The sequence below is a fragment of the Centruroides sculpturatus genome, unplaced genomic scaffold (assembly GCF_000671375.1).
Source record: "Centruroides sculpturatus isolate CEXI.00-Female unplaced genomic scaffold, Cexi_2.0 scaffold1214, whole genome shotgun sequence".
NCBI lineage: Eukaryota > Metazoa > Arthropoda > Arachnida > Scorpiones > Buthidae > Centruroides > Centruroides sculpturatus.
This window is the reverse complement of record NW_019385996.1, coordinates 49757-68972: the sequence shown is the minus strand read 5'-3', so window position 1 is coordinate 68972 and position 19216 is coordinate 49757. Positions and strand designations below refer to the sequence as shown.

Here is a 19216-nt window from a genome sequence, read left to right as displayed (position 1 = left end):
ATAAAGTTTTTGTTGCACTCTTTAGAAAAAAAGATAACAAGAGCTCTTGCTCGACTTTCCCCACACTCGAACAGGAAGTTAAGGGAACCATTAGGAAGGCTGATAATTTTTAATTATAGTAAGTTATAAAATTTAAATAATAAGGAAAGTTTAGAAAGGTTGAATTATGATCAAAATCTCCATTTAAAAAGGACATTACTTGAATACTAAACACTTCTTAAATAAACACAAGCTAGAAGTTAAATTGTGTTTAGCACTATCTGCTATAAGTAGTTAAATAAATTAATAATATAAAAGTTTTTTAATATCATAAAAAGACAAAAAAAAAGCCTTAATTTTGAGCATAAAAATGTGTTTTTTAAAATATTGTAAACGCCAATAACGAGCAAAATTTTCGTTAAGTCCGACTCTACTCGAGATATGACACACCACCCCCTATTGATTTCAGTACTCCAAAATTTAATAGCATTTGATAGTTACCATGCAAAATTTCGTTTTTATCTTTACCCCATTCTGAGATATTAAACAAAATAGACGCAAACACGCGCTTTTAAAACTTTTTTTTGGATTTAGTGAGTCTGAAAACGATGAGATTTGCAAAAAAAAAAAAAAAAAAAAAGGGAACACTTGGGCGATCTTCCTAGGGGGAATGCCTTCTGGGAAGTGTCATTTTAAAGGTAACTTTTTTTTTTACTCTTTCCGCCCTGTGGGCACTAAGAGGGCATCTTATAGCAGGCCTATTATGGGTTCGGCCAGGCCCACAATGGGGCGGCCGGGTGGTGAGGGACGGGGCCCGACATATCCGAACGGACCATCCCCGAAAAATTCCTGGGGATTCCTTGACCCGTCCGGATTCGATCCCGGGTCCCCCAAAGCGGTAGGCTGCCACCTTGACCACTCGGCCATCCGGCCTTTTTAAAGGCAACTGGCCCCTATTCAGGCGTTACAGACGTGGAGAAAACCCAGAAAACTCCATGTGGCCAGACCATCTTGGCGAAGTGCGAACCCATGACAGAACTTCCAGCTTTCAGGGAATGGAACCGCTTAGCCACACAGGTGGTCTGGGTCAAATTTGACATGATTACAGTACTACGTTACAACAGTCAGGAAAGTAAAAATTTGGTACGATTACAATACTTTCCCGTGTTATAACAGCGGGGAAAATAAAAAAAAAAACACATTTTTTTTCTTAGCAGATGTTTAAAATTTAATATTTCTGTAAAATAAAACTTTACAAGAGAACTTCAAAAGAAATCCTATTGTGAAATCATCGCATCGTGTATTATTTGTTAAGAAATTTTCCATTATTCTATGATTTATGAAAATAAATTTATTATACATTTATATTTAACTTATTCATTTGCATAAAAACTGAATTGTTGTCTTGCAATTGCTGAATTTATCGTTCGTTTGCAGAATACGAAATTTCATTCCATATTAATTAGATTTACAATAAATTACTGAAAAAAACTCCTCGTATTTTTTTTTTTTTAATTTTTTTTTGTTTTTTATTTTTTTATCTTCACACATTCTCATCGAAGCATACGATTTTTATTTATTTTGATCGAAACGAATCGCGACTACATTTAATGTTTCGAATGATAACTCATGCGTATCAATTAGAGTCTAGTTGCATAGAATTAAAAATAAATATTAAGAATAAGTTAAGCATAATTATATAACACTGATTAAAGTTTAAAAAAATTTGATTTAATTCGAAAAAATAAGGATAAGAACCTCAAATTTTCTTTGGTGATGTTCTCCTGGTGAACCTCATCAGATTGCCCCATCGTGAGTCGTGCCAAACTCGTGATATGCGCAAAAAAGGGCTTTTTTACTACTACTTTCTTGTAAATTCATCTCTTGAACATGAATGTTCAATAGATCCAATGGATAATTGTAATGTGGTCACAATGCACCTTGCAAATTTCACGGAAAATTTATATTAAAAAAGTACGAATAGAGCCACAATTTTTAATTATTAATCAAAGTTTTGTATAATTCTAAGTAGAAAACCTCACTTAGAGTCATTAGTGTAAGCGTAAGATAAGTACAGGGTGGCCGAAAAGTAAGTTAACCGCGTGAATCGCTATCGAAAACTCTTAAAGTTATAATTTGCGTATCGAGCAATTCTTATAAAGTCTGTAGCTAATAAAAGACAGCAATTTAATCTTTACGATGGTCAACCGACTTTTGGGTCACGCTGTATATTTCTATGTAAATACATAGAAATTAAAATTATGGTGAAATTAATAAAAAAAATAAATTAAATATGCGCAATAATAAACTGCTATAAAGATAAAGATAAAATTTTCCGGAAATAAAGTGCGGTTACTCACCCAAAACACATGAACCCGCGGGAACAAAGACCCATTTTTCAACGAGAGAATGGAAATATAGTTGAGAGAAAATGATTTTAACAAACGTATAACTCTTCACACTTCAGCGAACTACCGGAAATATAAGATAAGCCATAAAGAACGAGAATGTTTCAATTTTAAAGAATTACCAAAAAGGGTTACGTTGAATAATCAGCCAGGCAAGACTCGAAAATTCTACTGATTGGCCTATAAAGAAATTTCGATGATTTCATATATTAATTAATTGCCAATATTTACACAAGCGATATATATCTGTAAACAGGAATTAAAATGAGCGCTCAAGTGTAAATGTAACATTGGCTGCGTTCAGCAGAGTCAACAGTTGGAAGTAAGCAAATGTGGCTGTTACGTAGTTACATCTGCTGAACGATGAGTGACGTATGCGTTGGAACAGGAGCAGCCATCATTTGTCAATGTAGAAACTACTGTGACGTCAAAACACCAAACATATTCCGAAATAGCGCTACTGTAGGGAGAGTTCGGCAGAAAAATATTCAACAGCTCCGGAACTGTTGAACGCAGCCAAAACTATTTTCCTTATTATCCTATTATTAAAGAAAAAGTTTTATGCCGTAAATAATGCAAACAACTTTATAAATACATATTTATATAACTTATTGTTGGTGATGCATTATCCAATGGGCAGAGAGACAATTGCCTGAGGCCACCACCAATGGGAGCCGAAAACCAATCTTTTATAAGAAAATATTTCCCTTAGAAAGTTGTCTGAAGACACTGTAAGTGGGGCCTCTTAATTCAACTTTGCCTGGACCCGTAAAGGTATAACACTTTACTGCTTATTGTAATTAGAACTGAATTTAAAAAGAAAAGATCAAGGTTACTTCCTCAGAGATCATGATCTGATGATGAAGAGATGAAGTACTTGGCACCATGCCTCATGTCTTTGACAGGTGGCAGGTCACAGATCAATGGGAGAAAGACAAATCACAGGTTGACCCAAGTTCTGGGGCTGTCCAGTTTTGCTTGTCATTATAGACAGTTTTAATACACCAATATAATATTACCAATTTATAATCAATAAATAAACAAATTTTAAAAAATAACAAAAGTTCAATCAGTTTTAGACTCCATTTTTACCATTCTGAAGCACTACCCCTGGTTGGATTGTAAATGCTATGGTCAGCTTATCAAAGTATGTAAATAATATATATACAGTATATTATTTATATACAAAGAACTTTGTAATGTCAAAGAACAGTTAATGGTTAATCATTTCCTTTGGTGTAACAAGTTATATTAAGATTGATTTGAAAACATGCAATCTGGAAAACATTTATTTTGTGGATGTATAATTATATTCAATATTGGAAGAGTAAGTATAATTATATATAGGAATGCTTGATGCATTGATTTTTATGCAAATAATGAGCAAAATATTAAAATATAAGTTCATACCTCATAAAAATTGGTGTTATGGAAATGATGTGGAGGTTGCATTTAAATTTTCATTTTATTTATTTATTTGTTTTTTGAGTATTTGGAGAAGCTTGCAACAACAAAAATAAAATGCTTCCTGGAATTGTTGTTATATACTTGTTGTTATATATTGCAGAGTAGATTCAAAGATCATGTTTATTTCCATTTGTGGCGACAGCTTTGGTGACAAATCCCAAAGTCGCCACCAGGAGGAACCCCTGAACTCAACAGACCTGGCAACCTGACCTATGACAACACATTCCTTGTGGATTCGGACCTCGCTCCAGATGTATGGATTATCACTCCCGTGTTCAACTTGTACAATCGCACCATATTTCATGTATATAATAAATTTTAATCTCTTATTGTATGTGACCTTGTTTGTAGTGATTAATTACACACGAACAAGTATCCACACCATTTCTATTAAAAGTTTTACAGAAATATTCCACTAGTATCAACCCAAGAACAGTGTGATTCATTGAGTACAATGACTGCTTCACACCAAAATGATATAATAATAATAATTATTATTAATATTATAATGTGAACTGAACCTTAAATAAATAAGAACAACTTTAAAAATGTATTTAATTTATTATGTTAGCATTTATCTAATACTAAAATTTTCTAGAATCTAATGTATAGGTTCCTTGTCCTCTCAGAGATCAAGAGACATTTGGGCTGCTCACTTTTTGAAGCCTGCAATGTATTGAAAAAGAAAACTTGTTTTAATAATAAAATTTGGTTGTTTGCTTAATTAATAGACAAGAAAAGCTTGTAACCCTCTACAAATGTGGATTAAATGGTTCAATTTGGTTCCTTATCATAAGAGTCATCAAAATCTTAAAGCATCTCTAAGTTAGTGTCTGACAGTGTGATCAAACAGTCACATTTAACTACATTGTATCCTTTCTAATATGAGTTACTGGACAATAACTTATTGATTATCTTAAAGTGTAGTAAGTTACTTGCATAATAAAGGAATGTTTGATGGTGCATACAACATTTACATATTATTATTTAGCATTATATTATAAAACTTTAATAAAATTGTTAAATTAAACAAATTTTGATGAATATACTTACATTTTCCTCCTCCTCCTATGTATTTTTATAGAAATATGAGTAATATACAGAAATAGACAAACCTAAATTACCTGCTCTGTTTACTTGTTCTATATCTTACATCTAATGATACAGAGTATAATAATTGACAGGGCAAAACAATCTAACTTCAAGCTTCAAATGCTAAAATTTTTCTTTATATTTTTGCATATTTTTCCATGATTAATACACAATAAAATTCAGAAATATAATTTCTAAATTTTATCGCAGAAATACAACTAATTTGAACAGAAATTTATTTATTTTCACTTAAAAATTAGGTTATGCTTAACAATTCATTGAACTGCCTAATACTAAATACAGAATTAAACTCTCTTCATATATACATGAATCCTTTTGCGCACCATAAGTACAAAAGGATTGTAGTTCTGCAATTATCTCTTTAATAAAAAAAAATTTTAAATATAAAATTAGTAAGAATATTTATGTTTGTTATAAATTTATTAAATATTATATGTATTTTTTAGATTAAAAAATATAAACAATTATCAAATAATAATCAAAATTTATCAAAGAACAAAAAAAATTATGGTCCAAAAGATTATAATTTTATAATGCATCATAAAGAAATTGAGAACTTAAAAATGATTCCTTATATTAAAAACAAATTTATTTGATTACTAGCTGCAAGGACCCGCTTCGTTGGGCAAGATAGTGAAGATTAAGATAATTACATTATAGCTAATCTTACCCGTTTTCACAGAATGCAAGAATTAGGTCCCCCGTTTCCAGACTAATTAGAGAATTTTTACGTTTAGTCAAACGAACTATTTTCAACGTTTCTGGAACATTTACAATCGTTCTATAATCGAACCAATATTCGAATTTTACGTTCGAATTTAATTCGAACAAAACATTCGAAATAGAAAGCCACTTTCAATCTCATATCTCCCGCACCCTTATAGCTATCGAGACGCAACCACCCCTGTGCACGAATGGAGACTTGGGGCTACTACCACATACAAACACCATTCACGTGTAATGTGTAGTTTTGGCGGAGAAGCGAAATATAGGGACATACATGTCCATTTTTATATATATAGATTATAAGAAACTCTGCAGGTACTCTTATGCCCATTGTGGTTTTAATCAAGTCCATATAGGGTATTCTGGTGATGGAAGTGGATCCTCACATGTATTTTTCAATATATCTGGAGTCTTTGGTAAATACAGTAGAAAATGACCATGAAAAACTTCTAAAGATCTAACTCATAGACAATTTTGACCAGAATTGTCCACTATTGTCTCGCCACTTAGCTATAAATCAATGATTTATATCAATTTAGTTAGTGGATCTCTTAATAATTATAGACCCCAGAAGAGAGTTTTAAATAATTTTTTCTCTTTTTGAAAATACAAGTGTAATAATTAAATTCAATAATGAATTGCTTAAATAAATAACACCAATAACCAATGTACTGTACCAAAGTATATTGTAAAATAATTTGCAATTTTTAATTATAGAAATACATTTCTATAGTTTTTGTTTTTTCATACTTTTAATAAAAAGAAGTTACATCTTTTAAAATATACTTTTAAAAAGAAGTTACATTTAAAATGAAACTTCTTTTTAAAAGTATATGATTTATAATATTTACATGTGGTAGAGTCATAAATAAACCAAACTTTAACATAATTTTTATGTTAATACACTCACTGACAAAAAAGTCAAGGACCAAAATGACAGGATTCAATGAATCTTTTATTATATTAATAATCTGAAACATGAGTAAGCCTGACCTGGAAGGGTCTATGTTAGATGAAAGGGATGGAAGGAGACATGTGGCTACTCCCTTGGGAGTTGAGACATGAATCTGATCTCTTTCAGCTGTTACGTTTTTTACATTTTAAAACGTTTTTACACTATCTTTATCATAAATAATTTTATTGTTTTACTTTTTCCTACAAATTTTATTACTTACTCTTAATTCTAACACTAATCACACATCTTGTATCCCTTTCATTTGACATAGACCCTTCCAGTTCAGACTGACTCCTGTTTACTCTTTTGCTGCACAGACTATAGTATGAATGTAAGTAATGGTAATGGTGACAGTATTGTAACAAAAAGATCAATTTCCTATGTAACAACAACCTTTAGTATCTGTACCTTCTCTTGTTTGTTTACATCAGGGATCGCCAAAGTGGTTGATATAACATTATTGGGGAGGTCGATTATCAAGCTTAAGCTAAGGATAAGGGGGAGCTAAGGATCAAACTTATCCATCTCACTGATTGTCAGTTATAAAAATTATTATTAACAAATATACAATAAATGAAAAAAAAACTGCAAAATTAAAAACGTATTAAAATAGTAAGTACTTTGTTTTGCTTGTAACACAAATTTTTTGGTGGGGTTCAGTGTGAGGTTTCAAAAACTTGTAGGGGTCGACAATCAAAAAAATTTGGCAATCCTTGGTTTACATACAATGATACAAATGAGCATGGAAGCATGCAACCATTGTATGCTATCCTGCAACAGAGTTACCCACATATGTTGCAACTGCCTCTCAGCTTTCTCACTTGTAAATGACTGAAGCTGGTGGTCCAATTAGTCCCACAAATGCTCAATGGGCAAGAAATCTGGACACTGGGCAGGCTGACAAAGTGTAGCCTGATGCAGATTTTTCTGGAAAACCATAGTTATGTGTGACTGAGCATTACCTTGCTGAAAAGTAACTGTTTGCAGCCCTGCCATGAAAGGAAACATATGAAGGTGCAGCATTTCTGGAACATGCTGCTGTGTTATCAATGTTCCTTGTACTGCTTCTAGAGATAATCAACAGTCATAAAAAAATTACTCCCCAGATCAGCATGTCAGAAATGAAGGCAGTGTTGTTCAACAGTAATAGTGGGACTGAAGTGCTGATGAATGGTCCTTCTCCACACTAACACAGTAGTTGTACATTTTCAGACAGATCCAGGATTCATTGCTAACAATAATATGCTGCCAGTCTGTAACAGTCCATACTTCCTTGCCATGACACCACTACAAATGAAGCTGATGTTGGGATGCTAATAGCAGGACCCATAGTGATTGCAATGCATGCAAGTTTATGTCTGCTAATCACAGGGCCGCACCAACCAGGATGGCAAAGTGGTGTGTTGCACTAGAGCACCACATGCAAAGCAGCATCACAATCTAGCTGCAACCTTTTTACTTTTCTAACATTTCATACATTTGTAAAATATATTGTGCCATAAAAATTAGTGCACCAAGAAGGAGTTGTCATATCGCTGCAAAACTTGGCATGCAGATAAGTCTCAAACAGATATGGAAATGATTATAGTTATAGAGTGATGACTCATTGCATAATGCTAGCAATGTCATTAAAGTTTTGCCCCCTTGCCTATAAAAAAAGTGTGCAAAGGCATTCTGTCTGCAGTTTACCTGTTGCAGAGATGTTGTATCACTAAAGATGCCTTTATGTTGCAATCAAAGACCATATGAACAATGAGTTTGAGAGGGGAACGATCATTGGGTTAAGAGAAGCTGTTTGGTCATCTTGCCAAATAGCCTGCCACCTAGGCCATTCTGAAAACACTGTGAGGTGGTGTTGGAACCAGTGGACAAGAGGCACACATGGTGCCCTTGGCAGACCACTAGCCAAGAGAACTGCATAGTTCTTAGATAAGTATGCACACAGCCGACTGTATTGTTATCCACCATCCAGACATAGGTGGCACCATCATCACAGATCCCTGTGTCTGTCTGTACCATTTTGAGGTGCCTGGATGAGAAACATTTGGTATTGCCGTGGCCATTGTGTGTGCTGCTGTTGACAGACACCCACCATCGCCTCTGGAGTGGGTGTCATTCCTGATGGGATTGGATCACAATGGAATGGAACTGGGTTGTTTCAGCAACAAATCCAAATTCAGTTTGAGCACTGACAACAATTGTGTTCATGTCTGGAGACATTGTAGTAAAGGTGTCAATCCTGCCTTGGAGTGGCACACCTCTCCCACAGCTGGTCACATCCGTGACCAGCTGTGGGAGAGGTGATCCAAGGGACCACAACAGCATAATGGCATGTTAGTGACATTTGTAGCCATGTGTTACCTCTCATTACCTTCCAAGAGCCATTTTCCAACAGGTCATGCTCGACCAGCAAGGGTGTCACAGGACTGCCTCCCACATTGCCATACGTTCCTGGTCTGCCCAGTCCCGATTTTTTACTAATCGAATCACCTGAGATGCCAAGTTGGACAGCATAGGAGTTTTGCCAAACTAGAGCACTGCTTGCAACAACTGTGAATCAAGCTGCCGCAGAACACCATACAGCACCTACATTCTTCCATGCCTGCCTGTATCATGTATTCAATTAGAGGTGGCTCACCAGGGCCACCTCTAATTGAATACTAGTACCTCCTTTCATTTGTAGTTTTTCCTGCAATAAATGATCCTTTTGCTTTCATTTTGAAATCACCATTACACTCACACAAGTACAATTTCATTCAATTCCAACAACAACTTTTTGGTGCCCTAATTTTTATGGCAACAAGTGTGTATATATATATATATATTTAAATTTAAATTATAGTTGAGTCCACATAACAGAGCATTGAATACGGGAGCAATTTGCTTAAGAGAGCACACTTTCATGTTCCCAATTTTCTCCCCTATGTTTCACATTAGTGGGAATCCTGTTAACAGAGCACTGAATAATAGAGCCGTCCATATTGGCTGATTGAGTGAGTAGTGTTGTTAGCATTTATATGTGGTGCGTTTAAAAAGTATCGGACCATTGGTCGGCAAAAATAAATTTATAGACTTTGAGGTACAAAACCCTAATCCCCTTCAAAGTAGTCTCCTTGGTAATGTATACACTTCTCCCAGCGTTCCTCCCATTGCTGGAAACACTGCTGGAACACATCTTTTGGAATGGCCATCAGCCGGTCCGTCGGATTCTGCACAATGTCTTCTCTCGACTAAATTCGGGTTCCTTTTAGTGGCATTTTCAGCTTGGAAAATAGCCAAAAGTCACACGGAGCCATGTGGGGAGAGTACGGAGCGTGACGAACCACAGGAGTGTTATGTTTGGCGATGAAAGCCCGAATCAGATGCGCAGAATGGGCGGATGCATTATCATGATGGAGCTGCAAGTTTTGATCGACCACAGATCCGGTCGTTTGCGTCACACTGTATCGGAAAGACGACGAAGGACCTCCTGGTAGTACTCCTTTGCGATGGTTTGGCCTTGTGGTGCGTACTCATGACACACCACCCCACGAGAGTCGAAAAAACTGCCAACATGACCTTTGATATTGCTGCGGACCTACCGCGCTTTTTTTGGCCTCGAGGATCGTCCCCAAAAGCCTGCTGAATCTTTCGAATGGTTTACACTTGGGTATCGCCAAGGTTTTTGGCAAAATTTGATGTAATATCGCTGCTCACGTTGTTCAGTCATTTTCCAGCTTAGTGGAATCCGATGAGAGCGCACTATTTCACTCATAGGCCGATTGCCAACGACTGCTTCCTGCAGGCGGGAAAAAATTCAGGGCTGTGCATGACTGTCCCCTCCACAACTCCACTAAAGGAGTCACTCATAGGCCGATTGCCAACGACTGATGCTTCCTGCAGGCGGGAAAAAATTCAGGGCTGTGCATGACTGTCCCCTCCACAACTCCACCGAAAGAGGCCTCCTGCGCATCATTGGTTTACGTGGAAAAAAAAAGGTCCGATACTTTTTGAACAGATCTCGTACATTGGCAGTAAGCACAAGGGAGCACTATTCTAAGGAAGATTTATAAGGGTATACCTTATAAATCTACCTTATGGTACATCCACTGTATTAGAAAACTGATCAATAGAAGAAGGTCAAACCTTCCATTGGTCAGTTTTCTAACACAGTGGATGTAACTTCAAGTATTTTTTGTTTTTATTTTGAACATTCCATAGAATAGTTAATATCAAAATGTGTTTTTAATGTGTTGCATTGGATGTAAAATGTTTTGGCAATTAAAGCAATCCAAAAATAGAATGATTTCTTGCAAGAAACAACACAAAATCTATGGTATGGTTGCATTTACCTATGATAATAAATTTCAATCATTTTAATTTCAGTTATAGACAACTATTAAAAGCAGTTTTATATTGTAAATTAAACTAAATTCAGAAAATCAAAATTATTAAGTGATGTTTTTATCCTCATCTTGTAACAAATACAAATGACAAAGTATAGCATAAATTTAAAATCGATTCATTAACTATAATGACTGTATTCTAAACTTAACGAATATATTTTGGAATGTATATCATCGATTTATATTTGTTGTGTGAGTAGGATTGCTGCAAGTCAAAACCAGAAATAGGGACACTGATAAAAATCTACAGATAACCGACATTAGATATGTAGCAGCAACATGCATGACACCTATTGCCTACCATTCTTATTTGATCTTTTTCAAAATACAAATTGGTATAATTTTTTATAGAAATGAACAAATCACGGGAAAAATTTTCCAGTAGGGACAAAGTGTTCCAAATTGGGAAAATTCTAGAAAACTGAGAGTCTGGCACAACCCAGTATGTATGAAGAAAATGGCTGTAGAATGGTCAAAGACATTACTTAAAGATTGAATTTGATTTTCTGATTTTAGCAGTTTGATTACAACATGGTATCAAATTTAACATATATTTTTATATTAGAATAATTTCTATTCTTCCATGTAAAATCTTTAATGCTGTAAGTATCTGTTCCTGTTTTAAACTAACATAAATTAATTGTTAAAAATATATTAAAGAATAAAAATAAATACCAAAAGTCTAATTTATGAAAGGCATTTTTAAAGAACTTTATGATTATTATACTAATCTGATGTTTAGTTTCAATTTGGTAAATCTACCAATTGTTTCAATTTGGTAAATCTACCAATTACTAGCAATAATGATTTTAACAAATTTTAAAAAATTTATGTTTAGAGTCTCTGCTCAAATAATATTAATAGATATCATCATATTTTCATTACTATTAAAATATATTACAGTTTAAAGATAAGTGAGGGATACAAGCATCCCATTATATACAAAGAAAAGAGTCACACTCATATATCAACATTAGTTTATTGTCAAAGATTTAACAGAAGAATGGTTCATTTCATTCCAGACAAAGCAATCTTAACGGCACAATCTTCTGTTGTGTAAAAGATGGGAATCGATCAATGACAGTTTTTTTAAAAATACTAATAAGCCCAGAGATGTATCCTTTACAAGGAATGATGCCTTCCCCAGAAGGAACACTAAAATTATTTAAATTTTGTTGGACTTTGCAATGTATGAAGCTAAGTACAAATGGGGAAACATAACTACAAAAGCCACTTTGCTGTTCCATCTTCTCCACAACCTTCTGTTCAATAGCAATGTTAACAAATTATATATATATATATGTATTTTTATATATATATATTTATATATATATTTATTTATTTTATTTATATTTATATCATATGATAGTTATTTCTTAGTAAAAGTAACTTCCACCTGGCACGATGGGTGGGAACTAAAGATGGGTTAAGCACATCAAAATTTTAGTCTAAAGGTTTAAAAATGCCGGGTGGGAGAAGTCTGGACGGGAGGGAGGGGTAATAATTCTTCCATGGAAACTTGTACTTCGGTATGAGCTTGTCTGCATCGGGTAACAAATGTGCTTGCGCACCAATGAAACACAATCCGTCCACCCGCTTACCTGCGCACTAACAAAATTTTCTGAAATAAACTATGACTGTCCTATGGCAGCAGAGTGAAACACTTTACAAAAACAACTACAATCAATGCACTAAACGTTCAACAGAGATATTGGTGCAAACATCACAAAATTTTTAAAACAAGTATGATCTGGAGTATTTATGGTCATACTGCTTCTTATTGTTGCAAATCTACTAGCATCCATCCATCAAATGCTTCCAGTAGCTAGTGAATTAGCAATCCGCTGCCATAACTCCTTCTTACACGACTTGGAGCGACGCAGACTCTGAAGCAGTTCATTAAATTGTACCATGCCACCGGGGGTCAACTGAAAGGCTGACCGGGCACTGCGGATGATGTTAACAAACTCGTCATATTCACCAGGAGTGATGTGATACATCTTGAAATGGGTGCAGGCGATGAACCTAAAGAAGTAAAAATGGTAAGTGATCACATATAAGTACATCTTGTAATACTCATTTTTGGAAATATGTAAGCTAGATGTGATTATATTATTTAATGTTTGCATTAAATGCTAAAATATTGTTTTATTAGGCAATTTATCATTTGTGAACTTTTTAAGCTGTATAATTAATTCTGTAGACATTAAAAACCTTCATCACTCTTTTAATCTTCAATATTTCTTACAAGTTAGTAACAAACAATCTGCCGGATTTCATTGGGCTACATTTAATAATTAAATATTGAGTAATTTTGCCTAGAGGTAGGCAATTAGGTCACCATCTCATAGTAAATTTAATAACTATAAATAAAGTAATATTTAATTTAGTTCTGGAAGCAAAGATTGAACCAAAGTCTGAGTAGTGTAACTGATAATATATCTACACAGTATGCAGAAGTTGTGGATTCGAGTTTTGCTCAGAGCCAATTCAGAACTTTATAAATAAACTAATATTTAATTTAGAATTATTAAATTTATCACGCGATGGGGACTTGCATACCTCTAAGCAAAATTACTCAATACTTAATTATTACATCAAGTTGTATTATGTAGCCATAATATAACCTGATATAATACAGCAGACTGTTTAATATTAATCAAGAATCAAGTTATTAGATATTTATATTTGCATATTCCTTAATGTTTTTCAATTTAAAAGTAATTTAAAAGATGTTTTAATGTTAATAATTTTAAGATTTTCAAGAGAAAATTATACTTATGATGAAAGTCAACTGCTAGATATCTAAAGAAAGCTTGTATTCCAAATCTCCAGTTTACTTGAAACTGCCTACTACTCTGTTTTTGGTTAATAGTTCATATCCTGAATTTACTTGAAACATGTTTCAAGTAAACCAGAGATTTGGGTTATGAACTATTAACCACCGTTAGTACCGTTAGTGACAAAATCAGAACTGATACCTAGCATATTATCTATAAGGTCCCAAGGGATATATCAGAGTAACTAATCTGTAATGGAATATGCATTTCTACATCAAACACATTTGAATTCAAAAATGGAATAATAGACAAGAATTCAATTGACTTTATTGTGATAATTAAAGTGCAATTCTTCTCTTGAATTTAAAGATTTCAAATAAATTACACCATACAGAAAGTTTTTTTTAAACTTAAATCATCTAATCATCTAAAATTTTCAAATTTTCTCACACTGATTGTTAGAATACATCCCAATAGCTGAAACAAGACTGCCTCTTGGAACAAGTAATTTAAATCACCTCACATTAAATTTAATGAAAAAATTTCTTTACGGAGACATAAAAATTTATATTATATATAAAAAGCTTTGGCAAAGCAATTTTTCTATTATATTTTATTCTCACGGAGCCTTTTATGTATTGAAATTATAATAAATTTTATAGTTTTGTTTTTATTGTTGCCATTATTTTAAGTTTTCTCTAAGAATATATTATATTAATATTAAAATAGTGTCCAGATTAAAACAACAATTTTTGTGAAAAATATGATTTATTGCTAAACAACTGCTTCAAAAGTAATATTAATTTATCACGTTCAACATTTCTCTGTAATTTTATACATTTTTTTTTCTGTTAATACAGGGTGTTTCCCTCAAACATCCCTAGTTTTAAACTGTTCTATAAAATCCATTTGTTTAGATAAGTGAATAGAATGTGTTATTCAATACCACTGCCACACAGTGGCAATCTGGATTTCCACTGCTGCATGCTCTAGATTCCTTGGTCTGCCTGATCACCCGACATCATCTTTGAACTTTTTCTTCGTGGGCATGTAAAGGATCATGTGTATGCTACAAAAATATCAGACATGAGAGCTCTGTGTATAAGAATCATGGATGCCATTAACAGTGGGCCTCTTAACTTGCTGTCTTCCAAAGGGACAGGGTGTTAGAAAGAATTCAAAGAACCTTGTTGGAAGTAACTTTTTACAAAGAAACTAATGGTGTGGTTGAAAGTCACAAAAATAGCACCGTTAGTGACAAAATCAGAACTGATACCTTGTATATTATCTATAAGGTCCCAAGGGATGTATCAGAGTAACTAACCTGTAATGGAATATGCATTTCTACATCAAACACATTTGAATTCAAATTTTTTGTTTAGAATAATGCATTAATAATTAGCAACTGAGTGATAATATTTAAAAAAATATTCCATATCTAATTCCTAAGCAATGTTCTAATTCAGCAATAAATTATTAGGAATGACAGCTTTTAAGAAAAATATATGATAAAAGAAACTTTATAGTTCAATAAATATTACTTAATTTTAAGTAATATTTTTTTATTTCTTCTCTCTCTGTTTTTTAAGGAGTTACATCTAGTTTATAACATCAAAAGAAGACAAAATGGAAGAGAGATGTAACTTACATGTCTATCTTATGTTCTGTTCTGGCTTGTAATTTTATTAATAAATGATTCTTCTTATATTTATGAGAGGCTATATATTTGATGCACATATAGCCACAGTGGATAAACCGTGGCTCTTCTAGATTTTTATTGCAGCTCATGTATATACAATTTCCTTTTATAAACTTGAGACATGATACCTACATATAGGCTTACAATAATATTTTTTCTAAAACCAGAACAATTTTGTGAAAATACTCACAACAGAAAATAAATCAGTTCCTTTAGAATATGACAATATATTTGAGGAAGTTCCTTCCACTGCTACTAGGCTTGCCTCATGTTTTGCACATTTCGAGTGATTTTTAATGCCTGAATGCCCACCATGAGTTACTGAAAATTCTGAAAAGCAAGTTTATATTTCTCTTTGTCAATACGATCACAAACTTTTTTGAAAATAGATAATCCTTTTTTTAATTTATCAGTAAACACAGTTTCTTTCTGGCATTTTGGAGATTAAATTAATTTAATGCACAGTACAAAATAACCAAAAATGCTGACTAGCAATTTGAACTCAAGTCTGTACAGTACATATAAGGTAGGCTTACCAGACATCCCTCTTTGACCAGGACTGTCCTAGTTTGATGATGTGGTCCCTGCATCCTGACCTGTTTGTCATTTTGTCCCTGTTATTTGGTAAAATTTTAAAAATGCTGAATATACAAGAAGTAAAAATAGTGCAACCTCAGATAAAACAGCAATTTGGCAACTAAAATAGCCCCTCTGTTACACTTCCTGTTGACAATCTAAATATTTTGTATCCAGATCTAAGTACTTTTAATGTTGTCTAGATGTTTTTCCCCAAAATTTATAGCATGTAGCCTAATGAATTTAGATGTTTTATTTTCCCATTTAGATATTTTTTCACAGAATTTATAATAGCATATAGCCTATGAGATCCATATATTTTTATTTCACTTTTTAGATATTTTGTTTCAATTAGAGTTGACAGCATTGAAACTTACACTGGCATGTCATTGTTGTGCATGTCCTATCTTAGTACAGTAATAATAGTACTACACTGAAGCTGTAATAAGAGTTTAGAAGAGCTGCATGTGGCTTTCAAGCCACAATTTGGCCACTATGGGTGAATAGCATAAAATTTCAAGTTTCTAAATGTTATTTTTTCAAGTAAAATAATTATTTAGTAATAAACTATATTTTTTTTAATATAAATTATTTTGTACATGCAAAAATTCACATATTGTTTTTTAAAACCTTTTCTGTCCTGCAGACATTAAAAGGACCTTTTGTTTGTGGTGATTAAGGATTTGAACAGATCCATAACAAAGGCAACCAGGCAACTAAGAACAATACCTGTTGTAAACAAAACAGAAAATGGATCAAATCATTTGAAAATCTCCAAGGTTCCAACCCAGATTCAAATACAGAACAGTACAACAGTACACCTATGCCTTATTGCCTTGGTAAATTCAACTGTCCAACAATTCACATTAACATTAAAATAACAATTCTCTACAGCTATCTATCCGTAATATATTGTAATATTTAAAATTCATTTTTTTGTAAATAAAGATAATTAAAGGGTGTATTTTTACTTGATAAGTCCTGTTTTGATGATAGAACCTGGACTATATTTCTAAATTTGATTAAAAACATGACAATAATATATATAAAATAATTAAAATTTAATACATTGAGTCAGTTCTCAAAAATTTTTCTAGCACACTTTGTTTACAAAATTTAAAATTTATTAATATAAGTTATTTTACATTCTAAATGGCTGTGGGTGTAATAAATCTTTGTACAAATTAGTTTCTTCTCATTTTTTAAAACATACTTTCATATTTGTATCCATTTATCCATGTTTTGCAGTGCACCAGTGTGCATCAGCATAACCACAACACACCTGAGAACCACTGCATTAAGTTATTTGTCATTTATTTATTATTGAAACTTAAAAATGGAGTTGCAGAATACCATATTTATGCATGTGTTCCCTGAACTTTTTTAAAACAAAATTAGGGTGTGGCCTATACTCGAGATAATGGATAGTTTTAAAGGAATTTAAAATTAGGCAAGCTGCTGCAAGAGAATGGGAATCAAGAAGCAGGAAGAAAGTTTGATACAGAGGAAAAAAATGTGCAGCAATGGATTCAAACAAGACACTCTTGGGAAAATATCACAATATGATAATCATTTCACAGAAAGACAGCAAAATATTCCAACCTGGAAGCAAATCTGTTGACATATCCATGAAATTCAGGCAAATGGATTTTCTGTGTCTGTTGAAATGATTTAGTTTGAAGCTTGAATGATTGCCCAAGATATTTCATGGCATAACATGAGCTTGTGATTAGGTGCTGAATTTCAATAGTGCCACTTCCAACTTAAACTTCACTGTGTAACTCTTTCTCACTCAACCTATATTTAAAATGCAATGAGCAGACACCCAACAATAAGCATTAACCATCACTAGGTTTGGAATTTGCATGTTGCCATATTTCTGTATACCTGCATCTCTACTCTTATCCATTGACAAAATTTTGAGATTTTTATTTTTTCCAAGTATAACATTTCAGAAACGGGGTGCACAGCTTATACATGCATAAATAAGGTATTATTACAAACTTTTAAAAAAATCAATTACTTCAGCTCTCATACTATACAATTCTATAAATAAGCAAAGAGGAAGGAGTAGCCCAAGATTACAATTCTTGGACCACTCCTTCCTTTCTTATCAGCAGACTACTTTTTCCCAATTCTATCACCGCATACAAAATTATAAATCTGTCAAATAACAGCTCTTTGACAAGAGAACATTGCCGACTTCATAAATTGCACTTTCCAAAAGCCAGAACTTTTATCTATGCTCAACAAAGTTGACCTAAATACTTTTCTGACAGTGAAGTACACAATTTATGAATGTTTTTGACTACATTCACTAGCCTGTTTCAGATCTAACTGGAACTTCTTATTTTTCAAAACATGGAATGCCTCAATGGTCTAAAACATATTGGAATCTTTTCAAATTAAGCAATCAACTGATAATGTTTGTTAATTTTAATTTTGGAACATATGTCATCAAACATAATAAGGCAATTACATAATTTAAACATATTCCAATATGTTTTAGACTATTGAGGCATTTTATTTTTTTGAAAAATAAAAAAGAACCAGTTAGACCCGAAGCAGACTAGTCGAAAACATTTATAAATCATGTACTTCACTGCTGAAAAAGTAATTTAGTAAAATTATCAACTTCATTTCTAATTGCTTGTTTTCTTTCTTACCTTTTGATAAATAAATGATCATTGCTAACACAAAATATATATAATAGAAATTTTTTCTTTTATTGAAATTTAGCAAATAGAAAAGCAACTCCATTCAGATCAACCACAAACTTATATAAATGGTTATATCATACTCTCTCCAAGCTGCACAAATTGCCCATTTTTCTGGACAATAATTATTAAAATTTTACACTAAAATATATCAAATAAATTGATTAGGAATTTAATCAATATTTTTAAAAAAGTCAAAATACAGTGGTACCTCAGGATACGAAATTAATCCGTTCCGAAACTCAGATCGTATCATGAAAATGTCGTAAGGTGGATCATCTTTTCCCATACGATTACATGTAAAACCAAATAATTCGTTCCAATGCGAAAAACACACTCAAATTAAAGCCAAGTAATACATTAAAAAAAATAACTGTAGTAAGAAAAACAAATGAAAAATGCGAACTAATG

General features: G+C 32.9%; 1 protein-coding gene across 1 annotated transcript in view; it reads right to left on the bottom strand.

The window, feature by feature from the left end:
• Positions 1-11996: 11996 nt before the first annotated feature.
• Positions 11997-19216, bottom strand: part of LOC111612995 (zinc finger SWIM domain-containing protein 8-like) — a 54445-nt gene continuing 47225 nt past the window's right edge. The window contains exon 10 of the mRNA XM_023354291.1: positions 11997-13058. Coding sequence (XP_023210059.1) covers positions 12842-13058 — 217 coding nt within the window. The 3' untranslated portion in view covers positions 11997-12841. The remainder of the gene's footprint in view (positions 13059-19216) is intronic.